The sequence below is a fragment of the Psammomys obesus genome, unplaced genomic scaffold, assembly GCF_907164565.1.
Source record: "Psammomys obesus unplaced genomic scaffold, mPsaObe1.curated_primary_1811, whole genome shotgun sequence".
Classification (NCBI taxonomy): domain Eukaryota; kingdom Metazoa; phylum Chordata; class Mammalia; order Rodentia; family Muridae; genus Psammomys; species Psammomys obesus.
The window spans coordinates 31,985,614-32,000,715 of record NW_026596040.1 but is presented as its reverse complement, the minus strand read 5'-3'; the positions used below and the strand labels follow the sequence as shown (position 1 = coordinate 32,000,715).

The window sequence follows — 15,102 nt, the reverse complement described above, 5'->3', positions numbered from 1 at the left end:
TAATTTAACTTATTCAAGACTTAAACCTAGTCAATTATAAAGAAGTTATAACACTGGAATGCATCTTAATAGTCTTAATGAGAATTGACTAAAGCAATAACAGAGCATTTGGCATGTGTTCTTATTGTGGCTTTTAACACATTAGACTCCAGCCCATGACTACAAGTCTTTATATATTTTTTACAGTATTTCATATTTTAATTTTTTTAATTACAGTTTATTCACTCTGTATCCCAACTGTAGTCCCCTCCCTCATCACCTTCCAATTCCACTCTCTCTCCCCCTTCTCCACCCATGCCCCTCCCACAGTCCACTGATAGGGGAGATCCTCTTCCCCTTCCATCTAATCCTAGTCTATCAGATCTCCTAAAGAGTATCTGCATTGTCTTCTTCTGTGGCCTGGTAAGGCTGCTCACCACCCAGGGGAAGGTGGTCAAAGAGCAGGTCACTGAGTTCATGTCAGTGACAGCCCCTGTTCCCATTATAGGTCTCTTTGAGAGATAACATGAACTCAGATTGAAAACTCAAGTGACAACACATACTGGAGAGATTGTGGAGAAATGGGAACCCTCCTTCAGTACTGGTGGGAATGTAAACTTGTACAACCACTTTGGAAATCAATCTGGTGCTTTCTCAGAAAATTAGGATTAGTGCTACCTCAAGATCCAGCTATAACACTCCTAGGCATATATCCAAAATATGCTCAAGTATATAAAAAGGACATTTGCTCAACCATGTTTGTAGCAGCTTTATTCATAATAGCCAGAATCTGGAAACAACCCAGATGCCCCCCAAGGAGAAATTAATGCATAAATTGTGGTACATTTACACACGAAATACTACTCAACAATTAAAAACAAGGAAATAATGAAATTTGCAGGCAAATGGTGAGAACTAGAAAAGATCATCCTGAGTGAGGTATCCCAGAAGCAGAAAGACACACCTGGTATATATATTATAATATATATATATATATATATATATATATATATATATATATATATGTAATATTAAAACAGGATATATATAATATCCTCTTATAAGTGGATATTAGACATATAATATAGGATAAACATACTAAAATCTGTACACCTAAACAAGCTAAGCAATGAGAAGGACTCTGGGTAAGATGCCCAATCCTTGTTCAGAAAGGCAAATTGGATGGACATCAGAAGAGGGAGAAAACAGGGAACAGGGCAGGAGCCTATCACAGAAGGCCTCTGAAAGACTGCCCAGCAGGTATCAAAGCAGATGCTGAGACTCATAGCCAAACTTTGGGCAGAGAGCAGGGAATCTTATAAAAGAAGGGGGAAATAGAAAGACCTGGAGGGGACAGGAGCTCCACAAAGAGAGCAACAAAACCAAAATATCTGGGCACAGGGGTCTTTTCTGAGACTAATTCTCCAACCAAGGACCATGCATGGAGATAACTAGAACCCCTGTACATGTGTAGCCCATTGCAGCTCAGTGTCCAAGTAGGTTTCCTAGTAATGGGGACAGGGACTGTCTCTGACATGAACTGATTGGCCTGCTTTTTGATCACATCCCCCTGAGGGGGGAGCAGCCTTACCAGGCCACAGAGGAAGACAATGCAACCAGGCCTAATGAGACCTGATAGGCTAGGGTCAGATGGAAGGGGAGAGGAAGACTGACCCTGCAGGTGGACTGGGGAAGGGGCATGGAAGGAGAAGAATGAGGAAGGGTGGGATTGGGAGGAAATACAGGAGGGGTTTACTTCTGGGATACAAAATAAACAAATTGTAATTAATAAAAAATAAATTAATTAAAAAAATTAAAAATAAAATATAGAGACTTCAATAGTAAAAATTAAACAATATAAACTTTTAAAACAGAACTTAATGTCTAAAATTATTATATTTAGAAGTATTATGACTTCATATTTGAAAATTTCAAATAAAACACTAAAAACATTAAAATACTTAGAAAAATTTAAAAGCTAGTAGGTATCTTATAAGTAAATACAAAAGCTACTTTCCTTCAAATACCAATTAAACTAGTAATAATATTATTTATTAAAAAAGAAAAGAAAATTAAAAAATATGATATAGATATATATAAAGTTAAATACAGCAAGATATGAATGAATGTGTTCAAGGAAATATACTATATTTTAATAAAAATATAAAATGATACATGAAATAGTAAAAGAATATGTATGTATATTATATATATAGAGAGAGAGTATGTGAGTATTTACTATGTAAATGTAAATTATTCCCAAATCAATGACTAATTTAATACAATTCCAGTCACAATAAACTTCGTATGAAAGAATAAGTGTAAAGAAATTACAAGAAAGTTTTATAAAGCATAATTAACATGTGCTTTGAAATCTGATGAATGATCCATATAATACTGTCCAGTATAGAACTACATAATTAATTGCATAAAAAGAGCATAGAAAGTAGGCACATTTTTCCCGATATTTGAGAAAGAGATGTAAAACCAAGCCAGGACTGTGTTCACAGGATGTTTCCCTGAGTGTTACTGGGGCCATGCCAGTATTTTTTATAGGTCATTCAGTGTTTTCCTTCTCTATAAACTTAACTTATTGCAGCTAACTCAGGTGCTAGAATTTAATGTCAAAGAGGGTGACAAGATCAACTGTTACATAGTTCAAAATTGTAAAGGCAATAAGAATTTGTTATAGCTTATTTCTTTTAAACTTTCCAGACAGAAGAGTCAAGCCAAAATTAATGGTGAGGTGACTGTTTACTGTTTCTGTTTTTTTTTTTTTTAATACTAATTGTGAGACTGAATTCCTGTTTCAAAACAAAATCAAAAACTAGTAATTATATTCTATATCTCGATACCACTCCTCAAACGTACAGCCCCAGCCTGCTGTATTCATCTTCACATCCATTCCACTTTGGACAATATCTTTTCAATAGCCATGACCCTTATTCTTACCTTCTCCGTCCTTCTTATCTTCCCCGTCCTGTCTGTTACATTCACACCACCACACTTCATATTAGCCTGTCCCCTGGAGGTAACTTTAAACATGTTTTTCTTGACACCACTTTATCTTCCTGTACTTCAGATGCTATCATGTTGCCAAACTGATTGTACATAGCAGGCCATGGTGGTATCATTTCAGTGCCCAAACTCATCTTCATTTGTGCCCGTCATATCCTCCAGTCTAATGTTCACCATCTAATCCTGTACCCACTTCCCTCTAGCTGCACTTACGCAGCTGCAGATGTCTCAAGCTTTTGGAATCCATGTGCCGCCTGCCAGAAAGGTTTAGGGAGTGCATTTTCTGATCAGCTTGTCCACCCTCTACACACTTTAGGTGCATTTTCTCTTAGGGTCACACTCCTCTCCCTAGATTAATACCAAGGACCATTCCTTGTTTAGAACTTGTCAGTGTTTTACCCATTCTGTCTTACACAGTAGAGAGACAAGTAACTCTGCAAGTATGGCTGGAGTGAACGTGGGATGTAGGAAGCCTACAGCTCAGTTCTTCATTCATGTCTCTCCTATATCAGAAAACATTAATTATGGATAAATACACACATTATTCTATTTGTTACACCTTTCATAAGCCTAGAGCTGTACCCTCTTCCCCTCTTCCTCCTGTTACTAATTCAAAAGAAAAAGCTAGAAATGGATATGTCCACCGACAGCTTACACACTGCCCGAAGCCAAAATAGCTATGAAAATAGCCCAGCATCAAATCACAAACTTAACAGAAGCATTATGAGCTTTTTGTTTTTTTTTTTTTGTTTTTGTTTTTGTTTTTTTAAACCAATGGCAAAGTTTAAACATAGCTGCTACTTACATGGAAAACACCTTGGCTCAGGATTTTAAAGATATAGTGGTATATCTTCAAATCAGTTTTGATACCCTTAAAGTAGAATAACGTTGAAGAATTTATAATTTAGCATATTATTTAGTAAACTAGGATCTGCTCACAAGCCCAGTTCTTTAAGTGAAATATGTTTTTGACTAGTATTTATTCATTTTTTTCTCAGCATTAAAAACCATGTAGCTTTTTTTTCAGTTGCTTATTACACTAATAGCTAAACTTTGCTATTACCAAATATGTGTGTGCTACACTTAGTATTTTCATTAATGTCACCTCATTTAACAATTCACATTGTATGCACTGATAGTTATTCAATAAATTTTCTACTACCAATCTCAATATTTCTACTTTTCATCTTGAGTAAGGTAACCAATTCCAGAGAGATAAATGCCAGTTTTTCTCTCATTTGTGCACGTTAGATTTTCGTCTTTAGGTCTGTGTTTCTCATTTGGAATACCCACAGAGATTAGGAAATCAGCCGGGCTATGATGGATCGACATTTTGAACATGCCACAGCTGTACTCCTTGGTGATAGGAATGAGAGCTGAAGGACTTTAATATTTCCCAACTCCCGCAAAACTAGCACTGAGCACATTTTGTAGCACATAATTTTAAATGATATTAAATCATCAAAGCTGAGAAAATGGTAGGGATTAGGTATTAATGCATCTATGTAGTAGAGTTCAAATGTGAGCAGACAAACTATATTCAAGATTTAACGTGGAAGTGGCCTAAGGAGCTATCTCTCTGTGATAAGAAATTCTACTGAACAGACACAAGCACATTAGTATGTATTTGCCAGGCTGAAGGAGACAGGACACAGATACATCAATTGCCTATTGTAATTTGATGTATAGAAATATAGGCTATCAAAGACTGCAAAAATGAACCGCAAAATGCAGGACACTGAATGGAGAACAAATGAGAATGTTTTTCTAAGCATCAACTTCCTGACCCCACTTGGCAGTGCTACATACAGCAGACGGCACTCAGCAGATCATTCTCATTAAAAAGTGCCAGGAGAGACAAATCTTTCTGCTTACGAGGAAGGGGAAAAAAGCATCAATAACTGTATTTTCATCTTATTTCATTTCTACATCATTCTCTTTCTCATTCTCTTAAAATTCTTATCTTGTGAAGACAGTTATACAAAATTGGGGCAATTTTATATATAATGACAGTTGTGTTTAACATTATAGAAAATACAGACTCAACACCCATATGTTTGAGCATCATGTGCCAGGAACTGTTCTAACTGCAAGAGCTTGAGAATTTATAAAAGGGAATGAGACAGAAAGCAGTGGAATAATTACACTAAATTGTTAGCATAAAAATGTAATAATTCCTACAGGGAAATTGAGAGAGCAATGATTTGGGGAAGGCTGACTACCCTGCCAATTGCTTAAGTTGGTACCCTGAGAGGTGTATCATGGAGAACTGTAAGCACACCATGGTCAGAGGTCTTCAGCTGGCCCTTCCAGAGCTGCTGGGCCACCTCATTACCCTTTACTGCATTGAAAAGCGTCAGTCTATATGCATACCTCAAGGCTACTCCATCATTGCAAAAAGAAGACTGTAAATAGGTGCTGTTTCTCCATAGGGATATTTAATGGGCTTTGTATCAATCAGACAAGATCATAGTGGCCAGAAGCAAGGAATCTATAATGCCTGCGTTAGAGTCCTGCATTCTGATCAATAATGTAGGACCTCCTCGCCATAATAACGAAGCTAAGAAATTGTCCATTATCCAGAACAGCAAATTCAGCCTCACCTACTCACTTCTTAATGTAAAGCAGAAATGGAAAGTTTCCTTTTATTCTTCAGAATGAGCTTTCTACTATACATGTGGTTTTATAGGGTATGAGTCCCTTGCGGCCAATGTGCATCTGGCATGTTTGAGTACAGCTGAGTATTAATGTAAAGCAGAGGACGGAATGAGTTGATGAAAAAAGAGTGATATAAAAAGGTCATAAAGCTGAGGGGACAGAGGCAAAGATCACAAATAGCTTAAAGGATTCTGATCTTACACTGTGAAATGGAAACAATTCAGGGTTAGATATTGATACAACAATAACATGATCCTAGTTGAACTTTTATTAATTTACTCACATATGCTGAACATTTGTTTTAAATATGATTTATATCTCAGTGAATTTCTCTCTCTCTCACACACACTTTCAGTCTGTCTCTGTCGGTGTTTGTGTTTAATTTTGTATATATATTTCTTTTTATTTTTTCTTCCTTTTTATTTTCAGTACATCCTGACCACAGGTCCCCCCTCCTCCACTCTTCCTAGAGCCCTGCCTTTCCTCCCTGCCCATCCACCAGCTCCTTTCAGTGAAGAGAAGCCTTCCCAGGGATATCAGCTGGAAAGGGCGTAACAACTTAGAATAAAATGAGGCACAAACCCTCATTCCAAGTACGGTCTTTCACTCAAAACCCAGTCTCATCTGTCCCATTGCTTCCCTGATACCTCTGCACACTTGACTTATAGGAGATTCAAATTTAACATGATTCAACACTGTTTGTTTCTCTTCATCTCAGTAGCATTGCTTAAATTAAAGACCTCCACCACAGCTTCCAGACAAGCGTTAAAACCTTTGGATTGTCTCTGCCCTCTGTGCGCTTTCCCTCAATGCTGCCTCAAATGTAATAAAAGAATCCATTGAAAATATCAATTAGATCACAGTTCGTGCCCCACTTCCTTGTCAGGAAACACCATTCAGCATCTGCTTGTCTTGTTTATTGTAAAATGTTCTCTGGGTCTCTCTACACATTTCAGTCTTCTTCAACCCCCCCTTCCTGTTTTTGGATACATTTAATCTCTCTCTGTGTGTGTGTGTGTGTGTGTGTGTGTGTGTGTGTGTGTGTGTGCGCGCGCGCGTGTGTGTGTGTGCGCGAGTACATGTGCCATGACACACTGCTGGTGATCAGCCAGCTCTTTCCTCCACCACATGGTTTCAAGATAACAAGCTCAAGGTAACAGTAGGTGAGCCATGTTGCTCACCCACCTGAATTGTAAAAGCATAGGCATAACATAAAATGCACCATTTAACCATTCTTAGATAAGCAGTTTGGCTGTATTAAGTGCAGTGACTTTACCTAACAACCATCACCATCATTCATCTCCATGTTGCCTTCTTGCCAGACTGAATGCTGAAGTCATTAAACCAGTGGTTCTCAACCAGTGGGTCCCTACCCTTTTTGTGGTCAAATGACCACAAATGACCCTTTCATGGGGGTTGCATATCAGATGACCTGCATATAAGATATCATGTTTACACTGTCATTCATAACAGTGACAAAATTACAGTTATGAAGTGGCCACTAGAGTAATTTTGTGGTTGAAGGTCACCACAATATGAGGAACTGTATCAAAGGCTCACAGCATTAGGAAGGATGAGAACCACTGAGTTAAATGTAACTCTTGTTTCACTCTTATTAAAACAAAGTAGCTAAGAGAGACTCCAGAATCCCATCACAACATCAAGAATGGCACCAGACTTACTTGTCATGATCATTCAGGTGTATGCGGAAAATGTGGGTATCATTAATTTCATTATTTCAGGTATCATGAAATTCCTTTGGTTTCAGATTATCTCAATAATTATTCTGGTAACTTATTTTTGAAATATGCATACACACACACACACACACACACACACGCACACACATATACTGTCACTGTCTTAGAGATAATTATAAAATCTTTCTAGTACTTCTGAGCACCAAATTTCAAAGCCAGATCCCAGAAGTGATGCTCATTTCACACTCTTTCTACTGAGAAAGTATTGAATTGATATTTTTATAGTTCACTGTAGGAATAACTGCTTTTATAACCTTTAGGATAAAATGTATGAGAGAAAGTTCATTCTAATGAATAACAAGGAAATTGTCATTCCGGTTTTATGTTAAAAATGACTAGGTGGGTATAAATTGTCTGTTACAAATTATGGACAATTCCCTGGCTTATATATTATTATAGGGAGGCCATATATTATGGATCAGAATTCCTGATTCTATTCATGCTTGATATATGTCTTTCTTCTATATTTACAATCTTAACTGATTGGTGAAAAAGAATCCAGTTAATATCTAGATGGAGAAAAGTATGTATTCAAATGTATCTATAATCCTGGACAGAAACCCCACAAGGAGAGCAACAGAACCAGAAAATTTGAACACAGGGGTCTTCCCAGAGACTCATACTCCAACTAAGTACCAGGCATGGAGATAACCTAGAACCTCTGCACAGATGTAGCCCATGGAAGTTTAGGGTCCAAGTGGGTTACATAGTAATGGGAAGAGGGACTGCCTCTGACATAATCTGATTGTCCTGCTCTTTGATCACCTCCCCCTGAGGGGGGAGCAGCCTTCACAGAAGATGACAATGCAGCCACTCCTGATGTGATCTGATAGACTAAGATCAGAAGGAAGGAGAGGAGGACCTCTCTTATCAGTGGACTTGGGGAGGGACATGCGTGAAGAAGGGGGATGGAGGGTGGGACCGGGAGGGGAGTACAGAGGGGCTTATGGGGTATACAAAGTGAATAAAGTGTAATTAATAAAATAAAATTAAATTAAAAAAAATAAAATCGTCTTGAGAAGTGCACTCAAGACTAAAAATATTTCAGTTTGAAGAAAGATAAGGAGGATATCCAAAAGGTCCTGAAGGGCCAGTTGAAGACTCATTAACACGTGTTCCTATAGCTCAGAGGACTATATTCTCACAATTCTAACTTAACCAGTACAGTGGTTTGCAGAAACTGGAGAAACCGTTATGGTTCTAGAAACATTTTACTATTTTCTCTTCTATTCTAAAAGTAATTGACTATTGTCATTCAAATAATTATGTTCCCATGTTGTTTTCAAAAAGCCATGAATGTAGGGATTGATGGGGTGATGGCTGAGTCAGTACAGTGCTACCTACTAATGTGTGAGGGCCTGAGCATGGGACTGTAGCCACACATAAAAAGATGGGCATACGATCAGAAGGAAGGAGAAGAGGATCTCCCTATCAGTGGACTGGGGCATGCATGAGGAAGGGGGAGGGAGGGTGGGATGAGGAGGGAAGGAGGGAGGGGCTTATGGGGGAATACAAAATGAATAAAGTGTAATTAATAGTAAAAAATATTTTAAAAATTTAAAAAAAGATGGACATAATGACCTAAGTCTATGATCCTAGAACTGTGTAGGTGGGGGCAGGAGGATCCCTGGGGCTTAATGGACACCCTGTGCCATTGGACACCTTGTGGACACCATGAATGTACACACACACACACACACACACAGACACACAGACACACGACATTAATGCAGAAAGCCTGAATAACTTTCAGTAATTTTCTTGATATAAAATTAGTTATATTATATATATAATATAGTTATATTATATATATATTATATATAGTTATATTTTATATATATAAAATATAGTTATATTCTATATATATTTTTTCTTATTTTGATAGTAATTTCAAAACTTAAAATATGTTAACCATAATAGATTATGGAAAATATCACATAGCAAGGACAGTTGTAAGACTGTAACAATGGGGTTGGAAAATATTAAACCAGCCATTTCATATTTTACTACTTTACTTACTTGGGGAAATATTTTGTAAACATTGTGTTTCTGTCATAAAAGTTTATATGCATATTTTGAGTTATAATTATTTATGATACCTTTGCATAATAATTAGGAGTCTTCTTTATGGAAAACAAATAACAGCTTGTCCCTTCTTGCTCACAAAAGAACATCTTTAGAAAAATAAAACCATATTTAGAAAATTCTGTTGCTGTAACATCTTTGATCATTTTTGGAATGATTTTTATATGGTAGACTAACATCTTTAGTCTCTTTTGGAATGGTTTTTATATGGTAGCTACTGCCATAACTTTTTAAGAACTTTTTTCTTTCACCCTTTGCACTAAAAGTGTCAATTGTAATATGAATCAAATTAATGTGTAGGGAGATTGTTATCTTTTGATACGAAACCACAATGAATAGCTACTGTAGTGTTACCTTGAGTAATCAAATTATTTAACATTATTTGATGAGGTAACCTTCAAATATTTTTGACAGGGAAAAATAAAGAACACAATTGCTTGTAAGAGTTTCAAATCACCTGTATTTTTTGAGTACCTTGTTAATTTTCAGGAACTATGTTTAAGTATTGAAGGGGCTTTCAGAGTCAGAGTCAGAATGGCAGAATGGTCCCTTGTTTTCTTTTCTTTTTTTTTTCCCCCCATAGGACTTAACTGATTTGTTTAAATTTTTATTTAATTTTATTTTTAATTACACTTCATTTACTTTGTAACCCCCCTCTAGTTCCCTCCCTCCTCTCCTCCCAATCCCACCCTTCCTTCCCCCTTCTCCACTTATACCCCTCTCCAAATCCACTGGTAGGGGAGGATTTTTTTTTTCCTTCTGCTCCTAGTCTGTTAGGTCTCATCAGGAGTGGCTGCATTGTCTTCCTCTTCCTCTGTGGTCTGGTAAGGCTGCTCCCCCCTCAGGGACAGGTGATCAAAGAGCAGGCCAATCAGTTCATGTCTATCAAAATGTTTATCATAACTTAAAGTAAATATGTTCTAACATCTATATTTTTTCATTATGCTATAAACTATAAGAATATTGGTTATGTCTACCATTTCCCTAATTCTACATTCTATAATAGGTACATGGCCCTATTTTCATGGTTGGTCTTGTCCGCGTGACACAGGGTTAAGTCTTAGAAGAGAAAGCCACAACTGAGAAAATGCGTCCATCAGACCAAACCGTAGATAATCCTGTAGGGCATTTTCTACATTAATAGTTGATGCGGGTCACCCAACCCCGTTGCAGGCAGTACCATCCTGGGCAAGTAGTCCTTGGATGTAATAAAAAGCAAGATGACCAACGTAATAAATAGTACTTTCCATGCCCTCTTTCTGCTTTGACTGGCCTCAGTGATGGAATGCAGTCTAAGAATTATAATCTGAAACCAGCACTCTTCTCCGATGTTGTTTATGGTCATGGTGTTTGATCACAGCAATAGAAATCCTACATCATGAAAACAAAACAAAACAACAACAAAATGCCCTATATTCCAAACCCGTAAGATGCTATATAAGTATCTATATTAATTGAACAAGTATCAGTGTCTTTTAGATATATAGAGTCATTATTTCAAAATGATAATGCAAACTTATCATGCTTTAACAATATAGAAATATAACATTCATGCCAGTTTAGTAGTAAAATTATTTTCTGTTTTATGTCTCTTTAAAAGAAAAATGTTAGAGCACTGTAGACTTTCTGTAATATCCAATATCACTTGAGAACTGAGGTACAATTATACAAATTAGTATGCATTATTTCTCATTAAGTCTCTTCAGTGCCCTATGAAATTGTTCCCATCTTTATCTTCATTATGAAGCTGAGGGGATGGAGGCTTACAAGTCAGGTTTCACTGTTTCATAGTTAGAATATAATGCAGAATAGAATCTTAGCTATTTCTAAACTTGAATCAAGCATGATCTGGCATGTCAGTTTAATTAGGAATATGAATCCAGTGAGTGATAGAACACGCTATGAAACCAAATTCTCCCAACATCTAAACCTACCCATCTTCAATGCATAGTACTGTCCCTTTCCCCTGAAAATACTATATTTTAACAGAGTTGATATAATGGGCCAAGTATGTTCTGTGTCATGCAGAGCAGGTCCCAACCTTATCTTGCTCACCTTGACAATTTCTTTTGGTAAATTATTTCTCTTGACTTTTGTTGTTGTTATTGGATTCTTTATTTTTCTTTTCTTTTTTAACATTAATTACCGTTTATTGACTTTGAATTTTTAGTCAGGGCTTAAGCTCAACAAGAAGGGATTTTGTTCACACGTGTCTATGTGCCTCCCAGTGGACAGTGCTGACCTCTTCTCCTATCTGAAGTACTAAGTAGATAGGGAATTAGGTAGAATATCTTGGTGTTCATTAAACCTATTTACAGCTTACTCTCCCCAGTGTCAAGAGTAATGCTGTTGTGCTTCAATTGCTTCTTGTTGCTTTTATAATCATTAAAAAAATAATACGTCTGTGTGGCCTTAACTTCTCAATGTACTAATGATGATTAAGAAAAATATATAAAGAAAGAATAAAAGCTGCTAATATGATTATGATACCATGAATGCCCACAGGAATGGAGTGGGGAGAATATGATAAATATATGTTGGGTGAAATTCAACAGGTTTCTTGACATGGCAGGGGAGATGGTTTGATCTGTAGAGTGCTGTCAGGAGAGCATGAAGGCCAGAGTTTGAATTCCCAACACTAAAGTAAAAACCAGCGCCCCTGGGACACAGTTGCAAGCAAGCCCAATGCTGAGATCGAGGAGAAAGGCAATTATCCAGAGCTCACTACCTAGCCCGTCTAATGACTGAAATGGTGGAAATCTATAAAGGGAGATGCCAAATATCTACGTCTAGTATACACATGTACACACACACATACACACGTGTGTGTGTGAAATCCTGTGACAAATTAATCATGGAAAATTAGCAGGCGCTAGGAAAGAAGGATGCTGGATAACAAGTTATCTGTAATTTGAATCTGTGTGGAAGAACATGCTGTCTCATTTAAATGTGATATTTGCCGCTCTGTTAGCTCTAAAATGAAAGCTTGCTGATGTTACCTGTCTTAATCCTAGAGTCTCAAGTCCCTGACCAGCCAAGCTCTCTTCATGTGAGACCCCAGACAAACTGCATCATCATGAGCTGGACTCCTCCTCTCAACCCAAACATCGTGGTGCGAGGCTACATTATTGGGTATGGTGTCGGCAGTCCTTATGCCGAGACAGTGCGCGTGGACAGCAAGCAGCGTTACTACTCCATCGAGAGACTGGGTGAGTAGCTATTCTTACTTATAAGGGAGGTTGTTTTCAATAATTACATTACTCATAACGTTGGCCTTAGAGATTGTGGCTTCAACATGTGTCATGTATTGGTTCTTAAGTCACTCTACATCCACACAGGCAAACACCAACCCCATACACACATGGACAACCTCACATTCTGTCTCCCTCTCTCTTTAATGTGGGGATTCTGCTCTAAAAAACACTATAATGAAAGGAATCATTCTATTTGCCTTTCGTTATATGCATAGGACATATAAAGTGCATTGGATAACTTTTCTCATTCTGACCATCATTGAAAATGTCTAACCTTAATAATTCCTATAAATGCAAGATAATACATTTTAAAATTTTATGCTACCTACAAAAGAGGATTCTGTTAATTTATCTTTAATCTTAGTTGTCTAATCACAGTTACTTGCTTGCTTTCAGCATCTGTAAAAGAAGCTTTGTGGATATGTCATTATGACTGTAACATGTGATGAAAAGAAGAATTTTCAATCAAGGCAGTAAATCTCTGTGTATTTAGCTTTCCTTCACAATCCAAATCTCTCGCTGCAGTAGGCTTCATTTTGCATGAATCCAATGCTTCTACAGTGTTCTTGTGTGGGGTCAGCTGTGTGTATAAACCTTCAGTTCATCTTATTCTGATTCCTTATAGTGCTGTAAGGCTTTGAATCATTAATAGCGGGAAATGATAAATAATATATCAGGATGCCAATAAGTTAAGCAATTGTCACAAAGTAAAAGATAAGTTCATTCTACCTGTTGATTTCATGCCACATTGCTGGCAATAAGATTCTTTGACCTCATTGGAAATCAAATTTGATTAGGGGTGGGACGCTCTAGTCATTTGCACTGTCCCTCACAAACAGAACATTTGTGATGAAAAGCCTGATTTGAATCTGAATAGCTAAAATGCAGTAACAAGAATAGATTCTATCAATGCAGAAATAAAATTGCACCAATCCATTTTCTCTGTAATTGCTCCAAACACTAATGAGAGAATCACCTACTGAAACTGGCCACAATTAGAGTTAGCTTGGCATTTAGAAATAATATTCCCCCAGTCAGTTTCAGGGTATGAATATAAGGGCAATCACAAAGCTCATATTTTATGGCCGTCAAACCTGTGTCAGGGGACTCTCAGTTATCCATTATTCAGAATACAGCATCTCTGACAGTGCATCTTTATTCCACTAACCAAACAAGGCAAGTTAGCATGCATGGGCTACTGGCAGTAAGAATCAACGCAGTGCTAAACAAGCAAAGCTGGAAAGAAACACTACACCATTGCACAATGTCCTTTCGTAATGGTTTTCTTCATCACAACGAAACTGGTAATCTACTGGAAGTTTGCCATATTGTGAAATTAACATCAATAAATTTCCCTAAATGGTAATCAACAATAAAAGCATCTTCTGAAGCTGTGTTCTAAAGAACAAAGAGAAAAGCTGAGGTGTACCTCAGTAGCAAAGCCATGATCTGGAAGAAAGAAAAAGTGAGAATACAACTTTATTCATGAATTTGTATTTTGTAGTTTATCTGGAAAGAGAATTCATATGTATACACACAGGGAGACACACAAACAAAAAAGCACACAGCCACACACAAACACACATATACATTTTCATACACATGTACACAGGCTACCACATGGCATACTTTTAAAAAATTATAAAATATGAATGTTTAAATAAATATGAAATGAAAGAATATGTTGTTATTATTCTTTAGAATGCTTATGGTTATACTTTTTGTTGAATAGAGATATATGAATTAACTTTTCATAATTTTCACAAAGACGGGAGATTCATGCATGTCCACAGGCTATACAATGAAATCACTAATTGCTCTTTTTTAAATATTAAGCCCTAAAATAAGCGTTAAATTACTATGACAAAATATCCGAAAGTAATTCGGAAGTAATAGTGATCACAGTTTCAAGGGGTTGAGTACATTATTGTATGGAAGGATGACAGGAGAGCAGTTTTATCACAGCAACCAGGAAGCAGAAGCAGGGAGAAAATATCTTCGCACCCAGTCTCTCTGTTTCCTTCACTCTACCTGGTTCCCCAGTTGATGGGAGATTTCTACCTATAGTTAAGCCCTGACTTCCCTTCTTTATCTTGTCTAGAAGTATCCTCATAGACACACGGTAGAGAAATGGTTTACGTACGTCTCAGTTCAAAACTACAGACAACCAAGGTTAATCAACATATTAGGCATCTCAGTTATCATAGCATTATTTAGGAAAGATACATGTATAACATTGAAAATACTAGACCTATAAAGTTGTCTAATAAATATTTTTCTTGTGATAAATTGCCATTTTATTTGTTTCTTTTAAAAAAATAGATTTTGTTCATACAACATTTTATTTA

At 36.8% G+C, this 15,102-nt stretch overlaps 1 protein-coding gene across 1 annotated transcript in view; it reads left to right on the top strand.

Annotated features, from left to right (window-relative positions):
* Nucleotides 1-15,102, top strand: part of Dcc (DCC netrin 1 receptor) — a 727,907-nt gene that overhangs the window by 554,114 nt on the left and 158,691 nt on the right. Inside the window, exon 15 of the mRNA XM_055622855.1 lies at nt 12,515-12,709. Coding sequence (XP_055478830.1) covers nt 12,515-12,709 — 195 coding nt within the window. The remainder of the gene's footprint in view (nt 1-12,514; nt 12,710-15,102) is intronic.